Source organism: Rissa tridactyla, chromosome 1 (assembly GCF_028500815.1).
Source record: "Rissa tridactyla isolate bRisTri1 chromosome 1, bRisTri1.patW.cur.20221130, whole genome shotgun sequence".
Classification (NCBI taxonomy): Eukaryota; Metazoa; Chordata; class Aves; order Charadriiformes; family Laridae; genus Rissa; species Rissa tridactyla.
The window spans coordinates 191,771,875-191,796,093 of record NC_071466.1 but is presented as its reverse complement, the minus strand read 5'-3'; the positions used below and the strand labels follow the sequence as shown (position 1 = coordinate 191,796,093).

The 24,219-nt window shown below is 41.6% G+C and overlaps 1 protein-coding gene across 4 annotated transcripts in view; it reads right to left on the bottom strand.

The window, feature by feature from the left end:
- The window catches only part of MET (MET proto-oncogene, receptor tyrosine kinase), a 102,033-nt gene that overhangs the window by 25,291 nt on the left and 52,523 nt on the right, over window positions 1-24,219 (bottom strand). For all 4 annotated transcript variants that reach the window (XM_054207293.1, XM_054207309.1, XM_054207300.1 and 1 more), the window contains 7 exons: window positions 20,818-20,952; window positions 19,293-19,466; window positions 13,177-13,337; window positions 11,877-11,979; window positions 11,533-11,669; window positions 8,964-9,128; window positions 7,998-8,097 (listed from right to left, as the gene is read on the bottom strand). In XM_054207293.1, coding sequence (XP_054063268.1) covers window positions 7,998-8,097; window positions 8,964-9,128; window positions 11,533-11,669; window positions 11,877-11,979; window positions 13,177-13,337; window positions 19,293-19,466; window positions 20,818-20,952 — 975 coding nt within the window. The remainder of the gene's footprint in view (window positions 1-7,997; window positions 8,098-8,963; window positions 9,129-11,532; window positions 11,670-11,876; window positions 11,980-13,176; window positions 13,338-19,292; window positions 19,467-20,817; window positions 20,953-24,219) is intronic.

Genomic DNA, 24,219 nt, shown 5'->3' with positions numbered 1-24,219 from the left:
GTGTAATGTTAGTCCCTCCTAGGAGTGTTGGCTGTGGGACGTGCTGTATCTCATGCCCCTTGGATCAGTGGGGATGAGATGCTTACCCCTCACTGCTGCGCAGGAGCCACCTGACAACAGGCACGAAGCCAACGCTTGCCCCTCACTCTGCTGTTACTCCTCGTGAAGGCCTGCTCTAGAGGTGCTTTCTGGGGAAAAGCTGCTGGTGCACCCCACAATTCAGAAGACCTGCCAGGGCATGCTTTGTGCATGTGAAATGTCTGGCCAGGGTTCTTCCCCCTACCCCATACTGCCTTGACACAGGACTCATGGGACAGACACGACAGACCCAGGTCCTTCCTGAAAGGATTGCTGGGTTGCAAGCAAGGGCAGCAGAGGTTTGCAGGCAGCCTGATCTGAAGCTGAGTTTAGTCTGTTTGCAGGGATATTGTGAATCCTTGCAGATGGGATTTATCCAGCCTGCATCCAGACACCTGCAGTGGAGTTAGCTGTCTAAACTGCCTTTACAGGCAACAGAAGGAAACAGGTCATCTAGAGTGGGATTCATCTGATCTGATTTAGACAACAGCTTCAATTAGATTAACGGTGCTCTAGAAGGGTCAGCTTCTCTCTCTTGACTCTGTAGGTTTCTACACGACTGATTTGATTATAACATCAACAGCACATCCACAAGCATCGATGGGAGGCACGGTGGGTGCTGGGCAGCATCACGCAAATCACAGAGTGGCTTGTTTGCGACTGCATGGTGTTCTCCCTTCTCTGTGCCTCCCTTTCATGCTGCCTACCGCGGATATGGTTGAAGGACTTCTGGCACAAACAGAGTTGCTTCAGCTCCATAGAAGCATTTCTCTTCCAACTGTATAAACCTTCTGTAAGTAGTTCCCTGTCCACTGTGCCCTGAGAGCAATTACACTATTTTTTTTTTAAGATATAAATAGAGTGGCTGACATGTGCCCTGGTAAGAATGGGGCTTAGTTCCTAGTCACCATAAATCTTACATTTGTTCTACAACAAATTTCCCTAGAAAACTAACTGTTGAAGACCTGTGCTGTTGACTACCTTTGCGCATCTAGAGAAGGCCAAAAAATGTATTTTTTTCTGTTTTTTTTCATTCTCGTTATAAAATGCTGCCTGAAGGAGCTGTGAAATTAGTTTACATTTGTCTCTAATATGCTAAATTAATGCAATGTAATTTTGCTGTTTCAAATGAGTGACATAACCGTTCAACCTATATCAGTTCTATACCCACATTAGCTTGAAAAGTAGGATTCAATTATCTATCTACAAATCAGCAGTTTTTCTTATCACCACAGCAATTCATGTTTCTGTGCATAATATTGGGAAATCTTGAATCTGCCAAGGGAAACATTTTCCAGGCTCTGAAATTGAGCATTGGAGTTTTAGAGCTCTACTACAAGGGTTATGTGTCTGTGAGCTGTCAGTTTGGCACGCAGCTAAATAACTTGGTGCGGCTCTCAGTGATGCTAATGGCACTTGCACCCGTGTAACTAACAGCCCATTTAGATTCCTAGCACAAATTCAGAAATATTTGTACATCCCCCCTGACAACAAGGTAATCTGTGGGACACAAGACAAGGCAGATGTTTGCTCCATTTGCTTACGGTATTAGACTGTTCTTCCTCTTTTGAATACCTTTTTATACACCGTTGACCACATCCCAGGCTTTGTTATATCACATGGATCTAGAAATTCATTTGAATCAGTATGGTAATAGTAAGATACATCATTAGTATAATGGATGATCAAGCCATACTTTTCCATGATACATGAATATCCGTAAAGATATCTATCATATTGTGTCGATTCTAAAAAAGGATTACTAAAATATATATAATTATAAACCCAAATATGTCCCAGGTAATCATTATATTTATTTGATTACTGTAAATTCATTAGACTTTTTATCTACTGTAGAGTAGTGATGTCCCTTAAATGAATAGCAGTGGTATTCATAACTTTGTTTGTGGCTATCTATTAGAATCAGATACTTTACTTTATCAGGCTGGTCTCTGAAGAGGAAGCTTTCAGAAAATGATAAAAATCTAATAATACTCTTTGGAGGGGATGCAACGTGACTGATTGGTAAGGTCAAGAAAAATCTTATTTGCAATGCCCTTATTGGTACATGATTTGACATGACATTTCTACCTTGAAATTGGTTTTAGCAATTGAAGAATATGACGGTTTAGTTTTCAAGAAATATTGGATTGAGGATCTATAAGAAAAAAACCCTAATTCAATCTATTGCCTTCTCAATTAAGATACTGCCTATCACCCAGCACCTTTAACTTTTATTTAATTAGGCTTTAAAGTACATTCACTTTAAAAGCTAAGCCTACGTTCTTCTTGAGACTATAATCTGTATCTGAAGACAATAAGGAAGAAAAGACGTAAAAATCATGGAGCATTTCACAAGCATAAGTAAATACTATACCCCAAGGGAATAATAATCCATTGCACAATGCATATGACTCATCACTTAAAGGTATGTATTCTTGTTTCATTTGTAAAATATGACCCTTGAGGTAATTAATTCAAACCTGACCTACAGAATCTGAACTTTGGTGCCCAATTCAATTTTTTTTCAACTGATAGAACAACAGGAAAAGTATGAGGGAGGATCTCTGAGCTCCAGAGGTCTCCCAGCAGCTGGCCCAGATAACAGAGGGGCAGCTGGATGTGTTTTACAGGATCTGTAGCAGTCAGAAGGGAAAAAACGGCCAATTTTTCCTTTCATGAAAAGTAAAATTTTGGAGTTCCAGTGAGGAATGAAAGATGAATGAGGTTAAAGACAGACTGGGAGATTCTCCAACCGTCTTTGCCAAAGGATGATTTCTCAATAGAAAGAGATGAGAATTCAGGTCTAACTTGAGGAAAGCCCATTCAGAAGGGTTTTCCATGTAGGCCTGAGAAACTGAGTAGTGACACTCAAGCAGGGTATCTTGAAGATTTTTCAGAGAACTTATTGCCTTTTGCTGCCATTTCAGGTAGTGCAATGAATGGTCCTAATGGTTCGGCAGCATTTTTTTTCTTGTTGTCTTCTTGGATGAATGCATGGGAGATGATATTTCTTGTCTATCAGATCATTGGACCAGAAGGCAGAGCAAAACCTCTCTTGCTTCGGGGTCTGAGAGACAGCCCTTTGCACAACACGACCAATACTGACTGGGAGTGTAAATTCCTCCCTGGGCTTGGGATGGTCAATGTACCTGCTAGCACCACATCCCTGGCACCCTGGTGATTTCACAGGGTGGGCTTTTCCCTGCCACTCCCTGCTGCACTCTTTCCTTGGCAGGAGATGTACATGAGATGCAGATTCGGCACACAAAGAAAGGCCAATGGTTCCCCTTCATGAGGGAAACTCTTTGCTGGGCTTCTGTGGCAGCTTTATGGCACAGAGTAAATATAGATAGAGGATCCAACCCTGAGTGTCTTCGGATAGGTAGTCAGGAACATCTTCAATAATCACACGCTCACCATCCACAGTTTCCAGGGAATTTCTTCTATCATTATTTAATAAATCTAAGGTAGACACTTGCAGGTGAACTCTAGGCATTTTGATGAGTGTTATGAGTATAGATTGTTCACAGACTTGTAAACATTGAAGGAACTTTAGAGTATTTTAAAACTCTCCTGTAATACAGCAGGAAATGGCATCTAGCAGGGCACAATTAAGAAATCCTAAAGATCATTCAAGAGATTACTTACTGAAGAGATAATTAAAAGTCTGTGGACAGAGATGATCTTGCATAGCTACAGGGTCAGCTGTTGAAGGTCATACATTAAAAGGTGCTTCTCCCTAATTTTGCAACCTTGCATATCTTGTGACATTCATGGTTAGAAGAGATTAAACAGTGGGAATATATATCCAAATTAGTTAATGGATGGAATATTAAAAATACTGTAGCAAAGGATCCCCGAATGACCACTTGTTCACTATTGCGGAATCAATGCAAAGTACAGGCTTTCAAAGAGAATATATTGGCCTCAAGTGCTTCAGAAGCAGAAGAATCATCTAGCACGACTTATAGCAGAGGTTAGAAGCCACTTACTATGTAAACAAGCTCCTAATCAAACACTCTTCCAAACTGTGCATGGCTTTTTTACAGGCACAATGCAAAGTGAAAGGAAGGAATGAGCTGCTTCCCCCTCCTTGCACACCTCACACAGGAACAGAGTCTGAGCAGAAATAAGATGGTTTGTGTATCCTTATGAATTATCTAGAGCTGTTGGGAATTTATGCAGCACTGCCTAAATTCATACTTTTTGTTCCTAGTCAGAACAAATGGTCAAAAGAACTCATGAAATAGAAATGAAAAAGAAACACATTGCAAGTATTGAAACATATGGTTCAATAACTCTAGAACAGTTTTTTCACCCGTTGAAATACCAAATTCGAAGAAGGCAAAAAGTATTATTTTGATAATGTTAACCCAGAATCTAATATAAACACAACTAGTATGAACACAGTATTGAATAATTTTAAGAAAATTGAAATAAATATGAAATGAAAATGATAAAGCTGAAGCAAGGTATTTTTACCTTATAGAAGAAATACTGAACTTCAAATGTGAAAGCTGAAAAGCCTCAACTTTAATGTTTCTTCTATAGGGGGCTGACATATTGCCCCCAAAACTTTTCAGTCAGTGAAACTGCATTTCTTATGGAGAGTTGTTCCAGAAAAACTCTTTTACAAGTTACTCTTGTACTGCTTGTCTCTTCCACCGGGATGGAAAGAAAGTGGCAGAGAAGAGCAAACGCCCCAGGGCATGTCAGCTGGCTCTGCTCCCAGCTTTGGGATGCAGAGCATCCCCAACGGCTCCTGCTGCTTACAGAAGTGACCCTCCACTCACACCGCGACTCCATCAGGGCTCTAGGCCACAATTAAGCCTGAGGGAGTGAATTAAGGGTCTGGGGACAGATAACTGACAGGAAAAGGTGAGACCTCTTTTAAATTGGGCACCACCAGTTTTAGGCAAATGAGAGAGGGTCTGGGAGGTGGTAGAAAGGACGAGCAGAGCTCTAGGAAACAACACTCAGAGGGAGAATTTGGAGCGGTTTTGTTTGGTTTGTTTTAACTGGAAAAGAGAAAGGCTGAATCATAATGTAGTGCAAATATGTAAAATTAGCAGGAGAGACTGTTAATCTGTTGTTTGTGTCCACTGAGGGTTAAGCAAGAAGATAGCTAATTAGCAGCTAGGATTTGGGTTAATTATTAGAAAGAAGTCTTTCCAAACCACCAGGTAAGCAGGTAGAGCAGCTCTCTCCAAAGCTTGTTTAAGCAAGGTTGTGAAATTTCTTTCACAAGGAGCTTTAATAACAGCTTAGACAAATATCCGTCAGGCAATGGTCTGCATACATTTGCTCCTGCCGCAGGGAAGCGGGCCAGGCTAGGTCTTTGTGGTCCCTCCCAGCTGTACTTTCCTTTGATGCTTTGGGATGTGTTTCACTGCTGGCTTTGGTTTTCCCAAGAGCCAGAGTTTCTGAATGCTGACAAAAGCAGCTTCTTGGAGGAGGCTGGTGAGAGAAAACTGAAAAGAAAGAGGGCTTAAATAGCAATTAAAAAATTGACTCAGTTAGCTCTTCTCTCACAAACTAAGGAAGCAAAAAGATATATAACCTCAGCTATAGGACTTCTTGATCATTTTGGTTTGTATTGTACTGTTTGTCTGGATTTGTTCTATTCAGGACCACAACCTGTATTCTCCTTTATGGAATAGCTGGTCATTGCACTGCTCTGGATCCCTGCTGGAAATAGTTCCTCATTGTTGTTTATTTTTGTAATGACTGGATGAAAGCTGGTTTTTTGGCATATCGCTCATGCATAGGGCCCAGAATCTCCAACACAGGATGGGGGAGGCTGCAGCCATAGGTATCCTCCGACAGCAATTTCCTCAGTTACACAGTACAATCTTGTTTTGCCACTTATAAATCTGCCCCTTCTCCCTAAGAACTAATATCCTTCCTTGAGAAATAAGCTGGAGGTAAAGACTAGCGGCAGAACAAATGGCAAGCAGAGCTGGGCTGCCACAGAGGCAGGGAAAGCCACCAAGTGCCAGAAGCCTTTAATTTCAATAGAGCAAAACATATTGCCTGGGCAGTGTAAAAGTATAAAACACTCTGTATTATAATCTGTTTGAGGTTATACTCTACCCTCTGTGCAGGGAGAATGAACTTGTGTACAGCTGCTTTTACACTGTGGCAGATTCTTAGAGATCGGCAGTAGTAGGGGACAGATATCCTTATGGAAAAGGAGGGTCAGACCTGCCTCTTCTGTGTTGGCAAATAATCACGCACACTGCAAGGTATGAAAAGAAAAAGTGAGATAATTCTGACTGTCTACGTCCATATTTTTTTTCAACAGCAGGTTAAAAGGCAGGATGGCAGCAAACCACTGCTCAAAGGGAAGGTTGCTCTCCAGTGTCTGGGGGAGAGAGCAAACTCCACAGCGTTCATTGCCTGGAGCTGCCAGTCACTTTCGGACAGTGGATTTAGTTCTTTAAAGCTTCAGATCCTTTCAAATCTGTTCAAATTCTGAGGAAGTCCCAAATATTTGACAAACAAGGCATGCAGAATCAGGGCCTGAAGAGAAGCAATATTGCATATTCTTACAGGGGAAGAGAGAAAGCAAGTGAATGATCTGTACTTCAAAAGAAAGGCGGCTCAAATCCACACAAAGCAAAATCTAAAGAGATGATTTCAGCAATGATCTTTTCTTTGGAAATCTTTTGTACTTAGAAATAATCATGCCCACATTACTCAAAACCTAATAAATTTTGAATTTGGTTGATTTCACTGAAATGTTTTGCTTTCCAACTCATGTGTAAAGTGTCTTTTTGATAACATTGAACACCGTGTTTCATTGCAGGGGCACTGATTTTCAGATTAAAATCCGAACCCATTAAATTACAAGTCATGATTACATCCAGCTGAAATTCAGGTCCTGACACTCATAATATTATACAAATTAGGATCATGAAGAATATTATGACCTTGAAGCTATAAAAGACTGCAAATTTGCAGACATACCATTTAAAATGCTTTGAGCAAACCTAGGTCTAATACTTAGAATTCAGTACAGGAAATAGTGTATGATGATCATTAGAAATCAGATGAGGATATGAGCAGTAGTGTAGCATGTCATAAAGAGTGCAGGTCAATTTAGCTTCAGTTAGGCTAAACAGACCTTACAGGATGAGAAAATGTTGGAGGTGCAAGATAAATGTGTAGGCAAAAGCTTACAGGAAACAGTTCCAGTACAACTAGCCAATAAATGACAACTTTGCCGTATAAAAATTAAAGTAGAACACACGGTCATATCTGAACACCTTATTTAGATTTAGACACTGTGTATTATCAACTGAGGTAACAAAAGAAGGCTCAGATCCCTGACTAACGCCCTGTTCATGCAGAGGTACCCAACTGCAAAAGCCCAAACTTCTCTTAGTTGCTGAACTTTGATAAGCTGGGAAAGCTTTGCCCCAAAAGGTAATTTGGCAATCAGAAATTCTTCACAATAATACTTACTTTTGATTTTACATATTTACTTTTTCTTTGATGGTTGCTCCATTTTCCTTTTATATCCACAGTCACCCTTTGAATGTATTTTCTACCTATCACAGTAGCACTTGAACTTGCCATGTAATCTGACATACCTTTATTGCATTGTTCTGTGTTTAGTCACTGAATTTGCACTGTTAAATTGCAATATAGAAATCTTGTTATCAGATACTGTAAAAGCCTTATTTCTTTGGAAGAGGTTCCTTGGAAACTGTTGTTCTACTCCCAGCTTAATTTCAAATTTGTTGTTGAGTTTTGCCTTTGCAGTGGAAACAGTTTGTGCAGAAAACACCAAAATGTTGGTGGAAGCCCCAAAGTTTCAAGGCAAAAATCAAAGTATTTTAACTGAAAATTCTGTGCCATTCACCACGCGAAAATGACAAGAAAACAGATTGTCTTCTCCAAGACTGACTCACCACAGAGAAGTTCATTCCCAGTTTAGGTACAGTAATCACCATCTGAGGAAAGCACACTGAGTTCAAGTTGATTCCCTGAGCTGTGATTGTACTTCCACCACTAGGAAAAATTAAAAGAAAAAAAAAAGATGAGTAGGATAATGATACATCTGCTATGATAATCTTAATTACAAATTATATTTTAGAGTAAATGACAACATAAAACCAGAATTAGGGATATATGGGATGAATGCAAATACATAGCTCTGAGCAGTGAGATTCTTTTTCTGGGAAACAAATTCTACACTTGCCATAACAACTAATCAAATACAAGAAAAGAAAAATAATTTTTAAAATTGTGGTATGCCAGGATATAAAACAAATGTGTGCATTTTAAAGGAGGGCGTATGCTTGTACTTAGTATTTGCTAACTTACTTAACTTATTGCTTTCAGTGGTGCTGAAAAAGGTGTCTTTTTTACTGCTGACATTTTTTTGGCAAAGGCAGATGGCTTGGATTAGAGCTACCGAGACCATAAATATGTCACTTAAAAACACACACATACTACCATACATATATATTCATAATATTTATGTAGCACTGGATTTAGACTATTTTAAAATCCATTTGCTCTCCTGAGTACCACTGACTTGTCACATTTAATGATTTTCCTCACTAATCAGCGTAATGTCCAGATGCAGCATAGGAGACACCCTTAGCTGTACAGTAGGTATCACACAGTGGGACATCACAGGTACGCTCAGCAGCAGCTAGTAGTTAAATCACATAAAGAAAAGAGGCACCCTTCCCCCTTCTCCTTCACCTCTGAAAGGAAATGATCTGCCCTCTGCAACTGCACCATAATAGAAGCAATTGGCATGGCAGATAGAGATAAAAATGCAATTTCTTTTGATAGATTGCTGCACAGCGTAGCCATTCTTCTCTCATTCATTACTTTCCTTATTTCTCTGAGAAACTTTTACTGACCTAAGAAAAGATTTGGCTGGATGAATTTTTAAAACAACGGGGTCTTCTCTGTATGTGAAATGACCGCTTGCGTCTCGAATAGCTTCGTCGATTCCCACCCTCACGCGATATTCCTGGGGAATTCGTTGTGCCGGAGTGTAGCACTCCACAGTGCTCGCCGATATGCTGGAAGGACCAAAAAGGGCTTGTTTGTCAGCATTATAAAACTTGTACTCGGTTTGAAACACTGTCCTTTAGTGAGACCCAACCCCACCTAAGGGTCCGCTTGTAAAAAAATGTCACTGATTCCCCCACTGGATGATCATATTGCAACAAATAAGCATGGCATCGGGTAGAAACAGCACCACCACCGCTTAGGCTCAGGATTCATCTTAATTTTGTTGACTTGGACTTTGCCTGCTGGAAGATGTTTCCCCAGTGCTGGTGACAGCCACAACAGCCCCTGTGCCCTGTACAGGCAGCTTCGAGCCTGGAAAACAACAGCACACTCCAGGTTTCAGGAGAATGACTTGTTCTGCTGTAACCAAGGGATAATGTCTTTCTCTTTCAAATCCACGAGATTTACCCTGTGTAAAAAAACCCAAGAAAAGGTGATGGTGGGGGATGTCAGAGATGTCCTGCCCTGGGGCCACCTGCTGACTTGGTGATGAGGGACAGGCAAAGGGCAAACAGAAGGGAGGAGAAGGTGAAATTTCAGGAAGAGCTGGCTGAATTCAGCACACCGGCAGAGTGTCTGGGATATTCACCTCTCCCTTGCTCTCTCATGCTTGGCCCTGGAAGCCCTCCTCCTACACTGAGCTCAGCGGATGAGCGGGCAGTGGAGGGATTGAAGGATCCTGAAGCTTGAAGTACTTGAAGCACATGAAGTGTGGCCGCAGGGAGCAGGGCACATCAGAGGTGAGGACAGCAGCTGATCAGAGAAGCAAATGTAACTCTACCAGCTGGTTTCAGTGATTTGGGCCCAACCACATCCAGGAGCCCTTCAAGTGAGGCCATTCTCAAAGGATGTGAGAGACTGTCTCCAGATTAGACAAAAGGGGCGTTTGCTGCCACTTCTGAAGCTTTCCAGGAGGTGGGGTTCACCGTGTGCTGTAGGGGTTAGTGATTCATTTATATGTATCTGGAAGCTTTTTACCACCTTCAAAAGGAAAAAATAAACGCTTGATCTAGCTGTTCTCAGAACTGTGGAAAGCTGTCGGATTAGGTAGAGAAATACCTGCCCTGGGAAACTGGCAAAGACCTCTGTAGAAGTCTTCAGACAACCTGGCTGGTGAGAAAGAGGGGTGCTGGGGATGCTTACTGGATAAGGCCCAACTACGGTTCGATACCTAGAGGTCCACCTGACCAAAGCAAATGTCTGCCTCTGAACAGGCTGTCATCTCATCCCCACAGTAGGTGTCTCAAATGGATCAGATGAATCACTCCCAAAAGGTTTATATATCTGTCCCTTAGCTGACCAGCTGAGGTGATGACACCAATAAATGCCACCTTAAAGTAGACACTGAACAGAAGTTTTGAAGATCTCAGTAGTGATTAAATATCAGACTTGAATACCTAAATCCCTTTCTCGATTTAGTCAGACTTAGCTGATTTGATAAAAAGCATACAATAAATCATTTAGCAGCAAAGAATAAAATTTAGCTCTCCTGACTTTGAGTCTGACGTTAACTAATAGGCTATTGCTTCCCCATGTTCTCCACAAGTGTGATGTTTCACCACTACAACTTTACATAACCAGTAGGAGAGACTCAAAATTTAGAGGAATTGCTGGGCATCGAGCTTCTGGGACACAGCGGGCCAGATTCTGTCCTTGGTCACAGGATTTGCACTGGATTTGATGGTAGAATGGCTGCCCATAACAGAGAATCTGTGCTTGGTATTTAACATTTATACTCAGCTGGGACTGAAGGCATTTCCACACAGAGCATGTCGAAGATTCTTGACTGAGTTCCTACTGGATCCAGTACAGAGCCACAAGAAATTCTGGCTTAATCCTCAAAACAATTTTATATACACCAGGAAAAGTCCCAAAAGGATGCTGCCTCTGGTTTGGAGGCTGCTCAGTGGTAGTAGCGCAGAAATAGCTGCTCCTCTGCATGGGATACCCATTCCCACACTGGTCAGGTTTCCACCAAACAAACCAGTAGGAAATGGTAACCTGCACCCACTGGACACTCACTGGGAGCTGCTGCATGAAGAGCAGCTCTTGCTAATACACGAGAGAGGGCTGAGTGTGCGGGAGTTAGGGTGACAAAGAATTATGGGAATCTGGCAGTTTCTAGTCCATTAGAAGCTGATTTGCTACTTCTCTATGCAACCTTTTAATGAGGTTAATGAAGGCATTACAGAATAAACAAGTCTTCTAGGGAACTGTACTCCCTTCTAGGAACCTTTCAGACATCCTGAAGTCAGGATGTAATCCAGAATACAATGCTTATTGCAGTGTCAATTCTCCGATACGCAACCCACGGAGAGGAGAGCAATGCATGGCTGCAGTTTTTTTCACTCCAAGACATTTTAATAAAGCCATTTAAATATTAAATGCATCATGTTTTCGTAAGTCCATTACCTTTTCAAGGCGCATGGTTTCTCACCAACAAAAATCCTTCTGGATTTTCCACTGTTTAGGTATTTTCCAGCCACAGTTAGCAATGTTCCTCCAGATTTGGGGCCGTAGGTGGGAGAGATACTTGTTATTACAGGATTCTGAGACAGGGGTGAAAATAAGAACAGTGAATTGTTAAATTATTTTCAAAATGTGAAGAGGAAGAAACTTAAAACATTTATTAGCATTTCCATGAAGTAATATTAAAGCAAACAGGAATTACCATACTGGACTGGACTCATGAGGAGTCTCCGTCCCATTAATATTGAAGCTAATTTTGACAATAAAGTTTTAATCATAGTGCTTACCACATATGAAAATGTATTGAATAGTGTTTTGCCATGTCCAACAGAAACACTACTGGATATATTAAAACTTGGATTTTTTGCAGCAGGAACTGTGCATTCCAGCCTTTGGAAAACAAGGAAAAAAGATGAGATTACATTTTTTTTCTGGCTTGATTTTTTTGTATTAAAATAGAACCAACTCAAATTCATAACAATGGAGGATCCATACTAAACAAATCATCACTCTACGCACATCAGGGACATTTCAGAAGTAACAGCCAGAAGAACTGTGGTTGTCTTCTTCAATACAAAATACAAACACTGTGGTGTTTATACTTGGCCAGAGAAAATCCTTTTAATATACCAGATAAATTTCAGAAAAAAAGAAGCATGCTAGAGAAAACAAATACTTCCCACTCAATGGCTGACTTGGTTTTTGGAATTTTCCTTTAGTGCCAAATTTTGGCAGACAACAGGATTAGAAAAAATGCATCATATACACAAGTTTGTTGCATAAATTTAAATATAACCAAAAATTAAACTTGAACTTTTGTTGATGCATATGTCAATGTATTACATTACATTTACACAGTCTCATATATGAGGTAGTCTCCTTAAATCATTTTGTTTGCATCAAGACTGTTCAGCGTAGCAGTTAGGAGAGTGCTCAGTACTTCTGGAGGGTGATGTTTTTGCTGCTGTATATATGAATAGGGAAGCTGTGCCATGATTTGCACATTGCTTTGGCAGTAGATAGTCATATGCCTTGAACTGAGAGAGGATATTAATTGAACTTCCTATTTTTTCAAGATAACAACAGAATAACCTCTGTCTTAAACATAAGCCATTATCCCGCTGTCTCAAAGACATATTTCTGAGGAGGAGGAGGAGAAGTGCAGCTGAGGGTCATAAGCCTCTGGATGACGAAATACCTGCATCTTCTCACATTACTCTCCAGCAGCTTCACAGATCAGGAAGACGGAGGTGACACAACTGAGCCCAGCAGGATCCTGGCCAAAGGAACCTGCCCCCTTTTCAAACCTTTGAATAGTTTCATTCTTGCCAGCTCCCACAGATGTTGAACGGCATTTTGCAGACAAACGAGAAAAAGCTGCTACAGGAGCTATCGTTATTAACATTTATTTGATTTCCATTTTGAGCACTTTTTTCCTGAGGAGCTGTTCAAACCAAGGGATTGCTTCCTGTTTGAAATTTCAGAATCGGAGATGACACTTATAGACCGAGTGTTTATATCATAAAAAAATCCATAGCCCATAAAGAACATCTGTATAAAGGGAAACTCATATTTTATGTTTCTTACTTGTTTTTGTTGCTAGATCTTGCTTCCAGAGCACAAATTTGTCCTCCGATGTGGACTACTGTATTTTTTAATTCAAATCTATGATTTTTGCTGAATCCAAAGTCCCATCCGCACAGTGTAAGTTTTGTCCCACCTTCTAAGGGAGCGCTGTTTGGAAGAATCTGTTGAAAAAAATATTGTGTTAGTTACATCAGGTTTTCTTGAACTTCAAATGGACTTAAAGAATGTGCAAAGGTATAATTTTAGAAAAGCATTTCTTCTGGTAGACTATGTCCTACCATTCATCTTAATTGTTCTTCACCTTTCATTTGTCACATTATGAGCTTTCTCTGACAGTAGCAATAAATAACAAAACCTATACTAGAAAGCTTTGAAGGACAGTGTTTAGGGGCACTGAACAAGCTGTGCATTGTAATAGTCTTTTAAATCCTGCCGTTCTTGTCTTGCACATCTTATTTCTGGCATGTTAAACATACAATGTACTTATTTTGTTAGAAGCTGAATGCTGAACACAAAAGAGCCCCAAAATGACCATTTTTTTGTCAGCTTGATGAAAGTCAGGTTCAGAGTGAAGTAGCTTCAAAGACACCAAAATCCGATATCGCGTTGGCTGTGATAAAGTTAATGTGACTTCTGCTATTCTTTCCTTAAATCTTTTACATTTGGTCACCTCTAATTCCGAGTTAAAAAAAACCCTACCCCTCAGAAACACACAGACAATCTACAAAGGAAATGCTTTTTTTTCTACATATTGTAAATTGTCCTGTAAAATATAACAATGGTGGGAAAAATGTAGGAACACTATAGAAGTCTTACAAAACTCAGTAAAAGTACTGGTCAGTTCTGCCAGTAAAAAAAAAAAAAAAAAAGACATTGGTTCAGGGTTTATGGAGACTTTTAACAATACTGCATAATTTTGCAAACTTACCAGTACTGCTGGACAAACAGAAAATGAAAGACTGAATTCATACTTGTGGTCATAGTGCCTAAATGTCTCGGACTTAATGCTTTACTGATAGTAATTTTGCCCCTAAAATGCAATACAGCTGTGCTTTTCAAATGACCCGACTTCATTTTCAAGCTGAAAGGAAAATGTTTGAGAGATACTTGGCTATTATTTCATCTGGAAATCCAGTAAGACAGCACACTTCTTTTCAACTCTCTCGTAGCTATACTTCAAGACTCTCATAAATGAACTATTGTAGATAGAAAGGCAGATGAAGAGTACTTCAAAAGAATTATACCATATATTCTATATGGGGAAATTTACTGCCCCCATTAGAAACCAGACAAAGAGTCTGATCTAAAATGCACTGAAGCCAGTAGGAATCTTTCCCATTTTAATGAGCTCAGAATCAGCTCTCAATGACCAAAGAACAGGGAACCTATACAGGAACAGTACTTTTGCACATATCTCATAAAAAAGGAGTGATGCTCATACAGCCCCCTGACACACAACACTACAGCTAAGAGCGTGCAACAGTGCTGTGGAGACTCCTATGGAGTCTGTGCTATTCCCAAGTTTAACTTTCCCTTATTTCTTTGGGGTTTTTTTCCTTTGAAATCTGGATTGACTTCAGATCCTAGTTTTCCACTTTACTTAGTATCTCAGCACACTATTTTTGGAGTAACAAAACCCCAGCAGAAACTGGAATTGCTCTGTGGGGGTACAGGATGTCTCATGTTTTGTACAATAATGCATTGACGTGTGGCATTTGCAGAGTCTGAAATGTAATCCATAAGTTAGCAAAATAAGGGCGTTAAAATCAGGCTTCACAAAGCCATACAGAATAAAAACTGAAGGCACTTAACTGGTTTTGAGTGATCTTATCTGCCAAAAGAGACTTGTGATAGCAACCCATGTGCCTGCACTGAGGGAGAGTGAAAGTATTTACTGCATTCTGCCAGCAAATTTAGGAGGCAAGACTTTTAAGTAGATAGCAAAAAATAAACTAAATCTTATACTTTTTTATTTAAGTTCTGCAGAAATCCCCCCGGACTGTTTGCATTCATTTCTTTACTTTTTTTTCCCTTGTTCCATACGATGAAACCACTGAAAGTCAAATGTGGTTTTGCAGACTTTTTCTTGGGAGAGTAGCCAGGAATGAATAGTGAACCTCCTGGACTTTCAGCTGAGGTATACGTAGGCATCGTCTGTGTGCTTACATCACAGAGGTGGTAACAGAAAGTAAGCAAAACCCAAATCAGTTCTAAATGCTAAGAAATTTAGGATTCAAAAGCTCTCTATAGCAAGGAAGCTACACTGATAAGATGGAGTAAGTCCCGCTGCGAGGCGTGATGTCCTGCTTCTCCCTGCTGCTCTCTGGACTTTGGGTTAAGGGAGAGAAAGTTAACTTTTCCTTTTTGGAAAACTGTAAAGTATCGTTTTTTCTTTTGTTTATGTTGACAGCCATTATGCTAATATCCACTCACATACCTTATAAATTGTTAGAAGAAGCTATCTATTTATTAAAGTTTCAACGGCCCATTCATTTTAATTAAGCGGCAAGAACATGTACAGGCCACATGTGAAATTTCCAGCAAAACCTCCAACCTAAACAGGCAGCAGAAGGCCCGATGTTCTTGATACATCTGAGATAAAAGCCAGCTAAAAGGACTCACTGTAAAAACAACAACAAACCAGGTCAGGTTCTTAACCACAACAAAGAAACAGAAGGGAGACCAATTTATTTCTTCTTTTATGCCGTTCACCTCTCAGCGCGATCCGAGTGCCGCACACAGATGCCTGCAATTTGTTCCAGCACCAAGTGATCTCTGAGGAACCTCCTCCGAGTCCCCTGGCTTTCCTTCTACCACCGCCTGTCTCAGCTGACAAAAACATGCCTCACTGCTGGCAGAGGCGGTGGATGGGAGCCCGCTTTGGAGCCGAGGCATGGGGTGGGAGCCAGGTTACGGTGGGGACACGTCCTGGCACCAGCGCTGCAGCGCTGTCTGTAGCAGGGGGGATGCTCGGGCAGAGCTGGAGCTCCGCGCTCCCCGCAGGGCTGGGGGATGCTCCCTGCCACCCACAGCTCCAAGGAAAAGTGCTTAAAGTAGGGCAGGGAGATGAAGGATCTGCAGAACTCCTTGGAAAATTCTGGGTTTCTTTTCTACCATCCCTCATGAGCGTAAAAATCTCATTTTTTTCCCCACCATGCACCACTCTGTGTAATAACCTGGGAAAACTCTGTTGAAAACTTAGCTATCGTCCATTGGACCAGACCATCGGAGACGCTCTGTGCTCCCCTCAGGTTAAAGCGATCATATGACATACTTCCCGCAATCTCTCACTCTGAAAGTTCCAAAATATTAGGGGGGGGTTCAGACTGAATTTCAAATCCTATGCAAAGCAGGTCATCCTCCGTTTGTTAGGAACAACACAAGCTTGTTTCTCATATTTTATGCATATGGGTTTAAAGACAGATCAGAAGATGATGAATAATCTGTTTTATATTTTTTTCAGTAATAATGTTAAATGTCATGGTCCAGTAGAGCATGAAATCTGTCTTAGCAGCTAGCAATCCAAAGGGATTTAAATACTCAGCTGCATTTTTTTCCTTACAAGCCTTCTAGAAGCAACTTCTACCCATGTGGGCATGCTGTAATTCGAGATTCACTTTAAGATCCATCAGTGCCACAGATCCATATTCATTACAGGGTTAGACTGGGCTTGTGCTGAGCAGGCAGGACCGAGCCCCATGGGGAAGGGGAGCACCCGGCCGGCCCCACGCCTGCTCCCACTGCCCCACGTCCACAACGTGCTCCCATGGCTGGGTCCTCCCTGTCACTTCACAGGGCCACAGAGGTGGCCTTGGGGATGCACCTCTCGGTCTAAGCATCTCTGCACGGGCTCCAGGCACTTGCTTCTTAAAACTGCTGAGCGCACACCCTCGTAATTGAAATTAAAGAGGGCTATATGAGCTCAGCACCTCTGAAAATCAGAAACTAAGTAGTTCAGAGCCTTAGAAATCTTTTTGGAGGCATGGCAATGTGCAGCCACTGCTGGAAAGTTTTGCTAAGAAAAAAATATTAAGGGATGCTACTTGTGTTTGAGCTTTAAAAGGAAAGACAAAACAAGCTGTGCAGTATAGGTGTGAGTAGCTTGGTCCTGCAGAGGTGTATAGAAATGTATTGGGACTAATTCTCAGTGTATCTCTTCGAATTTGTGATTCATAGTCTCATAGCAACTAAGGCCAGAAAGGACTATTTGAGCATCTAATACAGCCTTTTGAAAGATATGTGTTCTTGCATTAAGGGGAAGTAAACTATTCACATTCTGCGTTAGCAATTTTTTTACATCATCTTTGCCCAAAGGTAACTGGCGATGGAAGGCAAGGCAAACACACACCCACACCCCTTGCCATCCATTTTGGGTTTGATTCCTATGACGCTTCATTGAATTTTGCCCGTGTTAGTCCTAAATTTTGTATCTGAAAGGTGAACACGGAAAAGAAAAAAAAACCCTGTAAACATGTGTTTCTAGATTATTAGCAGTTTTGCCTGTCTATTCTTTAAAAAGTTGTTGCACATTAAATCATCTGCCTGGTTGAAAGAAATACATTAATTATTTAAAAAAGCTCTTTTGTCTCCCTTTCTCTCTGAGAGTTTGGCATGTCAAATTTTCATCTCCGCTTATATGCATTATAAAGGAAAATGTATTTTTGATTACACTGTGTAGTTTAAATGCAGTAACAAAAGTAAATGGGTGTAAGTGCTACCAGAAAGTTTGAAGCTTGTCCTTCCCTCAGGTTTCTAGTCCGTTAACTGCCCTGTAAACTTCCGCCTTCACAGCAATGTCACACTTCACACGGGATGATCCGGTTACATGTACAGCCGGCTGGTATGGACCCTGCGTTAACCATAGCTAAACTAAAACAGAACGTGACGGTGTGGCTCTCTGCCCTTCTTCTCTGCGCGGTTTCATTCTTGCACACCCTTTATGGCCCTTGGCCGGCTGACAGCCGCCTCCGGCTGTCCCCATCCCAGGGAGGGCCACAGCTACAGGCTCATCCCCCTCAGTGGCGCATGGATCCATGGGAACAAGGAGGAATGTTAGGGAAAACATCTCCCCCACGGTGGTGTTTGGGTTGGCAGCTTTGTCGCAGAGCTGAGGTAGGATAGAGAGGGACTTTTCTGCTCTGGTGAGCCTCCACCTGGAGTACTGCATCCAGCTGTGAAGCCCTCAGCACAAGAAGGACATGGACCTGTTGGAGCGGGTCCAGAGGAGGCCACAAAGATGATCAGAGGGCTGGAGCACCTCTCCTATGAAGACAGGCTAAGAGAGTTGGGGTTGTTCAGCTGGAGAAGGCTCCAGGGAGACCTTATAGCAGCCTTCCAGTACCTAAAGGGGACTACAGGAGGGTTGGGAAGGGGCTCTTTATCAGGGAGTGTAATGATAGGACGAGGGGTAACGGTTTTAAATTGAAAGAAGGGAGATTTAGATTAGATATTGGAAGAAGTTTTTTACTATGAGGGTGGTGAGACACTGGAACAAGTTGTTCAGAGAAGCTGTGGATGCCCCATCCCTGGAAGTGTTCAAGGCCAGGTTGGATTGGGCTTTGAGTAACCTGGTCTAGTGGGAGGTGTCCCTGCCCATGGCAGGGGGTTGGAACTAGATGATCTTTAAGGTCCCTTCCAACCCAAACCATTCTATGATTCCTCCAAGGCTGGAGCCAGTGTGGGGACAGATAAGGAAGGAGGGACAGAGACCTCCTGCATTGGGTCGGGCTGCGGCAGTTGTGGGTGCCTTCCTGCACCTCCTCTCTTTGAGAAGGGACTGAGGGGAGGGGCCCTCCATCTTGTGACTGGTCTTTCCCATCAGACCCCTGCCAGGCTGGCTCAGATCCATGTTGTTGCCCCACCACGAGGGCTTTGCAGGGCCAGGGCTCTCCCTGGGATGGTCACACAGACCTGTCCGCCACAAGCCTCTGAGCCTGCAGCGTTCAGGGAGAGTACATGCATCCAGCCAGAGCCTTTATGGACGCTGAGGCCGAGGGGACATCGAGGAGAGTGGACACTTCATTTATCATAACTGCACAAAAATAAACAGAAAATGTCTGCAGAGTGCAGACGGCGTTCTTCCCTCGGAGACAAACATGAGAAACCCACGGTTTTACCTCATAAACCCTCGGCAAGCAGGTCTCCTGGGTCCAGGTGCCGTCGGGGCACTCGGGGGACCTGAGGCACCGCCAGCTGCACCAGCCACACTGCATGAAGGGAGGCGCCAGCAGGCACTGGCTGCAGGACCCGAAGTGATGGCAGCCCGGCCCCCGCAGCGGGATCCTCGTTATCTGCCGGTGGAAAGACACGGAGCACAGAGCCTTTTAATACAGGCGCTAAGGAGAGTCGCTATTTATGCAGCGCGCCGCGGCGCTGCTCAGATTTCAGATGTGCAAGCTGCGGTTCGACATCTCTTTAGCTCAGTAATTATAGGATCTTATAAGTAATTTAACTGACATGATTTTAAACTCGCTTGGGAGAAACCCTAAAGGCATCTTAATGTTATATACAGTTACTACCAGCATCTGGTGTTTACAGCAAGATCGCAGTTTTTGCTGATGGAAAAAGAAAACAGCAGCGTGCTCCTCCCAACTCTGCATTAGTTCTTGGAAAAAAACAGAGCATCTCAGTATGCCTTAGCTCATACATTTGTAAAAATAGGCACGGTGGCTATTGCAACTTTGGCGAGGCTGTATTAATATCCGTGACACACTTAACAGCATGCGACTGCCCATGTACTTGCTGTTTAACACCTACCGTCAAAAAACCTATACTATACCTCAAATATGAACTAAAATTTATATTATTTAAGATAACAGAATAGTTATGATAATAGTCACTAAATAAATTCTTTTTAGTCAAAATATTAAAATTAGTATATAATTACATTACTACACAAGTACTTCTTTACACTTCAGTACCTTCCTTAAATGTATTTTGGACATTTTCTTGAAGATTACTCTCATAAATAACCCATATATTTCTAGTAAATGATTAATAACCATCTTTACTAATGGCTGATGTATTTCTGTAAATTCTTATAGAACTCAAATTATTGCTTACGATTATAGTTTAGGATTATCTGTAATATTATCTGCTGATGTTTTCAAGCCATTCTACAATGCGTATCTACTTATGACAATAGTATATTTATGACAGGTCTTCATCTTTTATTAACCCTTTGTAGACTATATGCTAAAGCAATCTTTAAATCTTGCTACTGACTCCCAATTTTAAACACAACCCTCCTTAAAAAGTTATGTTATGACACAAACCAACAAAAGCCAGGAAACTGTGAGCACCATTCTTCCCTTGAGCCATTGTGTGTTTTTTCTTTGCAAGCACTTGAATTAAGGACAGGGTTTCAGCCTTAAAATTTGCATTTCCTGGCTTTTGTTGGTTTATATCACAACTCTTACATTATTTAAACATTTCTCAATATTAGGCTGTCGGTTCGTTTAGTAGGGAAAAATAAAAGATGTCTTGGAGGAAACTTGCCCTTCCAGTGTTCCCAGGGGAATGGCAAGGCTGGGAGGATGCAAAGCATAAGGCAGCAGTGTGAATAGTTGCTCTTACGGAAAGTTGCTGCTCTGAAGGCAGGTTTACACGGTGCACAGAAGGATCAGATTATGAACCACTCACCTTTTTCCCAGTCACTACCAGGGTATAGCCATCATCCGCTAATGAATTCTTGACAACGACTTGGGGAGAGACGGGGTGGGAGTCTAGCTGAAAGCTGACATGTGGAGCTGTGGGTTCCGAACGGGAAACCACTATCTAAGAAAGAAAGAAATTGGGAAAATCAGCAGGCTGCGTGTGACACAAACGCATGCTGCTCAGCGATCTCATGTTCTTACCACTTCTCTGCTTGCATTAATTACTCTGCATTACATTGCATAATATTTTGCATAATGTTCCATCATGATCTGATTAAAGCGCTATAAAATCTACTTTATTCAACACAGCAAAATCATGGCTGTTGGAGGATCCTCAAAATACATCGTATTTATGAAAATATGAAGGAGTCATTAAACGTTTCCTAGTCCTTTAATTTCAGGTATTAATAAAACAACTGTAAAAAATGAAGACGGGCCATTTAGTCAGCCCTGTACATTTAAGAAAGGAGAATTTTATCTCCAACGTCTATTCAAAAGAATCTTAGAACTCCGGGCCTTCAAAAGTCAAAGATATTTCCGTTTATTTTCACTTTGGTCCTTCAGTTTGAAAAGTAAACTTTACCCTGTCAACAGTATCTGGCCCTGGTGCACGTGGGGCCATTGGACCGCAGAGCTATGGCAGGGGCAGGTCATCGCTGTGAGCAGCACGACAGAGACACAAGTACACGGAGCTCGATGCCCAGCGCTGGCGAGGTGGTTATTGCTGCAGACAAGTTCCTTGGAAGACATGGCTAGGCACCTCAAGGTCTGGCTCCCGCTGATTTCTGCAGGAGCCGGGTGTCTGGGACAAAGCTGCTTTGGAAGATGGTCCAAAACAGGAGCCTAATTTAGTTGTCCTGCTGCCCCTTTGCAAGAGCCCTCCTCTCTCTCTCTATTGATTTTAGGAGATCTTAGGGAGATTAGTCACACCAGTACGAAATTCCCCCACTAGTCATCTCTGCATCTTGAGTTACCTAAATACTTCTGAGAATTTGGGCCCATTCCTGCAAACGCACGCTTAACTTTACTACTGTAACTCTGTTGACTTTAATGGGATGAGTCATGGCTGTTAAGCACAGGCATAAAGCATCTGCAGATTGGGGTGGATATTCGATAGCGAGATTTTATAGGCTTGGGCCTGCAATCCAGAGGGATGCGCGCCCAAATGCGATAGCATCAGGCAACAAAGGCAGAGGATTGTTTACATGAGGGAAGATCATGTTCGTGTTTCAAAAGCTGCATCATGTGTAGTTTACTTAAGGAATTTAGATAATCGACTTTTGCTGAGAAGTTGAGATTCAATGGGGCTCATTATTTAAGAAGATCGAAGCCATTCTGGAAATAACTTGTATGTCAAATGTTTAATTTTTCACTATAATGAAGCTTTTCTTCTGACTCCGAAGGCAGCATCAGAACAGCTAGGACATTGACTTACATGATTTCACTGGCTTTTCGCACTGCCAAGGTCTTTCAACAAGATGGCTGACTCCAAAACTAGACTTAGAGATGCTGTAATTACAGCTGATGTTTTGTTGTAATTCAAGACTAAAATAAAATATATGAGCAGTTTATATGGCGATAAGTGCTCACATCCCAGAGGCATTTAGTTAGGAGTTACAAGAGGGTTTTTTTTCCTTTACAATGAAACTGGCTTTGTTAAAGACTTTGCGATGAGTTTGTTTCACAGCACAGAAAGTGCAGCTTTTAGAAATCAATAAGGTCTGATCATTTTCAGTGACACAGAAGTATGGTCTCTGACTCAGTATATTAGGGCATGAGCTCTGTTTTTATATTCAGGACAATGAAAAATAGAATGGACTGCAAAGCTGCATGAAAAAAGCTTGATTAATGTTGGCATTACGGGGAGAGGTAGCACCACAGCTGCAAATACCTTTTTAGTTGATCATTAGCCATGTCTCATCTCGAATACCCACTGCTATAAAATGCTAAGAATTCTTTTCTATCATTAATCCAGGCTTCCTCTTATTGCCAAGCATTCTTTCTGATTGAGCCACAGCATTAACCCTTTAAACACATCTGCGTTGCAACCTCAGAGCAATACACAAAAATTTGGACCCCATCTCTACAATCGTGGAAAAATTATTTGGTACTTTAAACACTGATCGACCTTTATTTTCCCGAGGCTGATAGTCAAATCACCTGCTCAAAGCCCAAGTGAATAGACTTTGACCTCATGACATACAGGGCACTCAAATTACACTTCCTAACTCATTTGGGACTGCAGAATAAAAGTTTGGGGTTTGCTTAGAACTAATCTACCAGCCTACAGTGCTGCCGTAACAGATACTAGATGCAAAAATGCTCTTTTTGGTCTATATAACTGTGTGGTTTTTGCATGCATCAGCCCAGTCCTTGAAATTCTATCTTACCCTTATCCACCATAATCCTGAAGAAAAAGGCAATCTGAAGACAGCTTCTACAGCAGGAAGAAGAGGCCGCTTAGGACTCCAGCATCGTTCTCAGAAACCTCTGATTTTTATTGCTTGGGACTGGGCTGGTATGCATACAGTGTGGCTTTAATCTACCGTGGACACACCACCATACAGGGGCTACTCCTACCATGGAAATGGTTCACTACTACAGAAGGATTTCTCTTTACAATGACTATAAAGTGCTGGTTTGGAGTTTTTTTGGTTGTTTGGGGTTTTTTTTGTGGGGTGGTGGTGGTTGTTTTTTACATTTTAATAATTAATAACCAGATCATATAATTAGATCATTAATTTAGGTAATCAATAAATAATAATTAATTTAATTTCTCCAGAGCATAAGAGAAATGAAAGCATACCTATGTGCCTGCACTCAAGCAGTTAGGAGAGAGGGGAGGTCTTGCACTGATAAATAACTGACTAAAAGAGAACACACAGATGTTAGCAGTAAATGGTCTGTCCTTGCCACGGCGAGAAGTCACCAGAGGTGTTCTGCACGGTGCCTGTGCTGGGATCCACACTGTTCAACATACCCCTAAAGGAGTTGGAAAAGTGGCTGAACAGTCCAGTGACAAAGTTTGCTGATGATCTGAAGGTATTCAAGGTGATAAGGATGAGGACGGACTATGAAGGATGGCAGAAGGACTTTACAAGACAGCATGTCAAGGCAATAAAACAGCAGGTGTAATACAACAAAGAAGATGAATTTAAAGCGGTATATGATAGATAGTTCCATGAAAGCATCATCTCACTGCTCAGCAGCAGTCAGACAAAAAAAACCCACCCCAAATAAAAACTTAGGAATTATGAGAAAAGGATTAGAGAACATATCAGAAAACATGCCGATGTCATACAAATTCATGGCTTGCCTGAACTTTGAATTCTCCATACAGTTCTAGCTGCCTCATGATAAAAAGAGTATGTTAAAATGGGAAAACGTT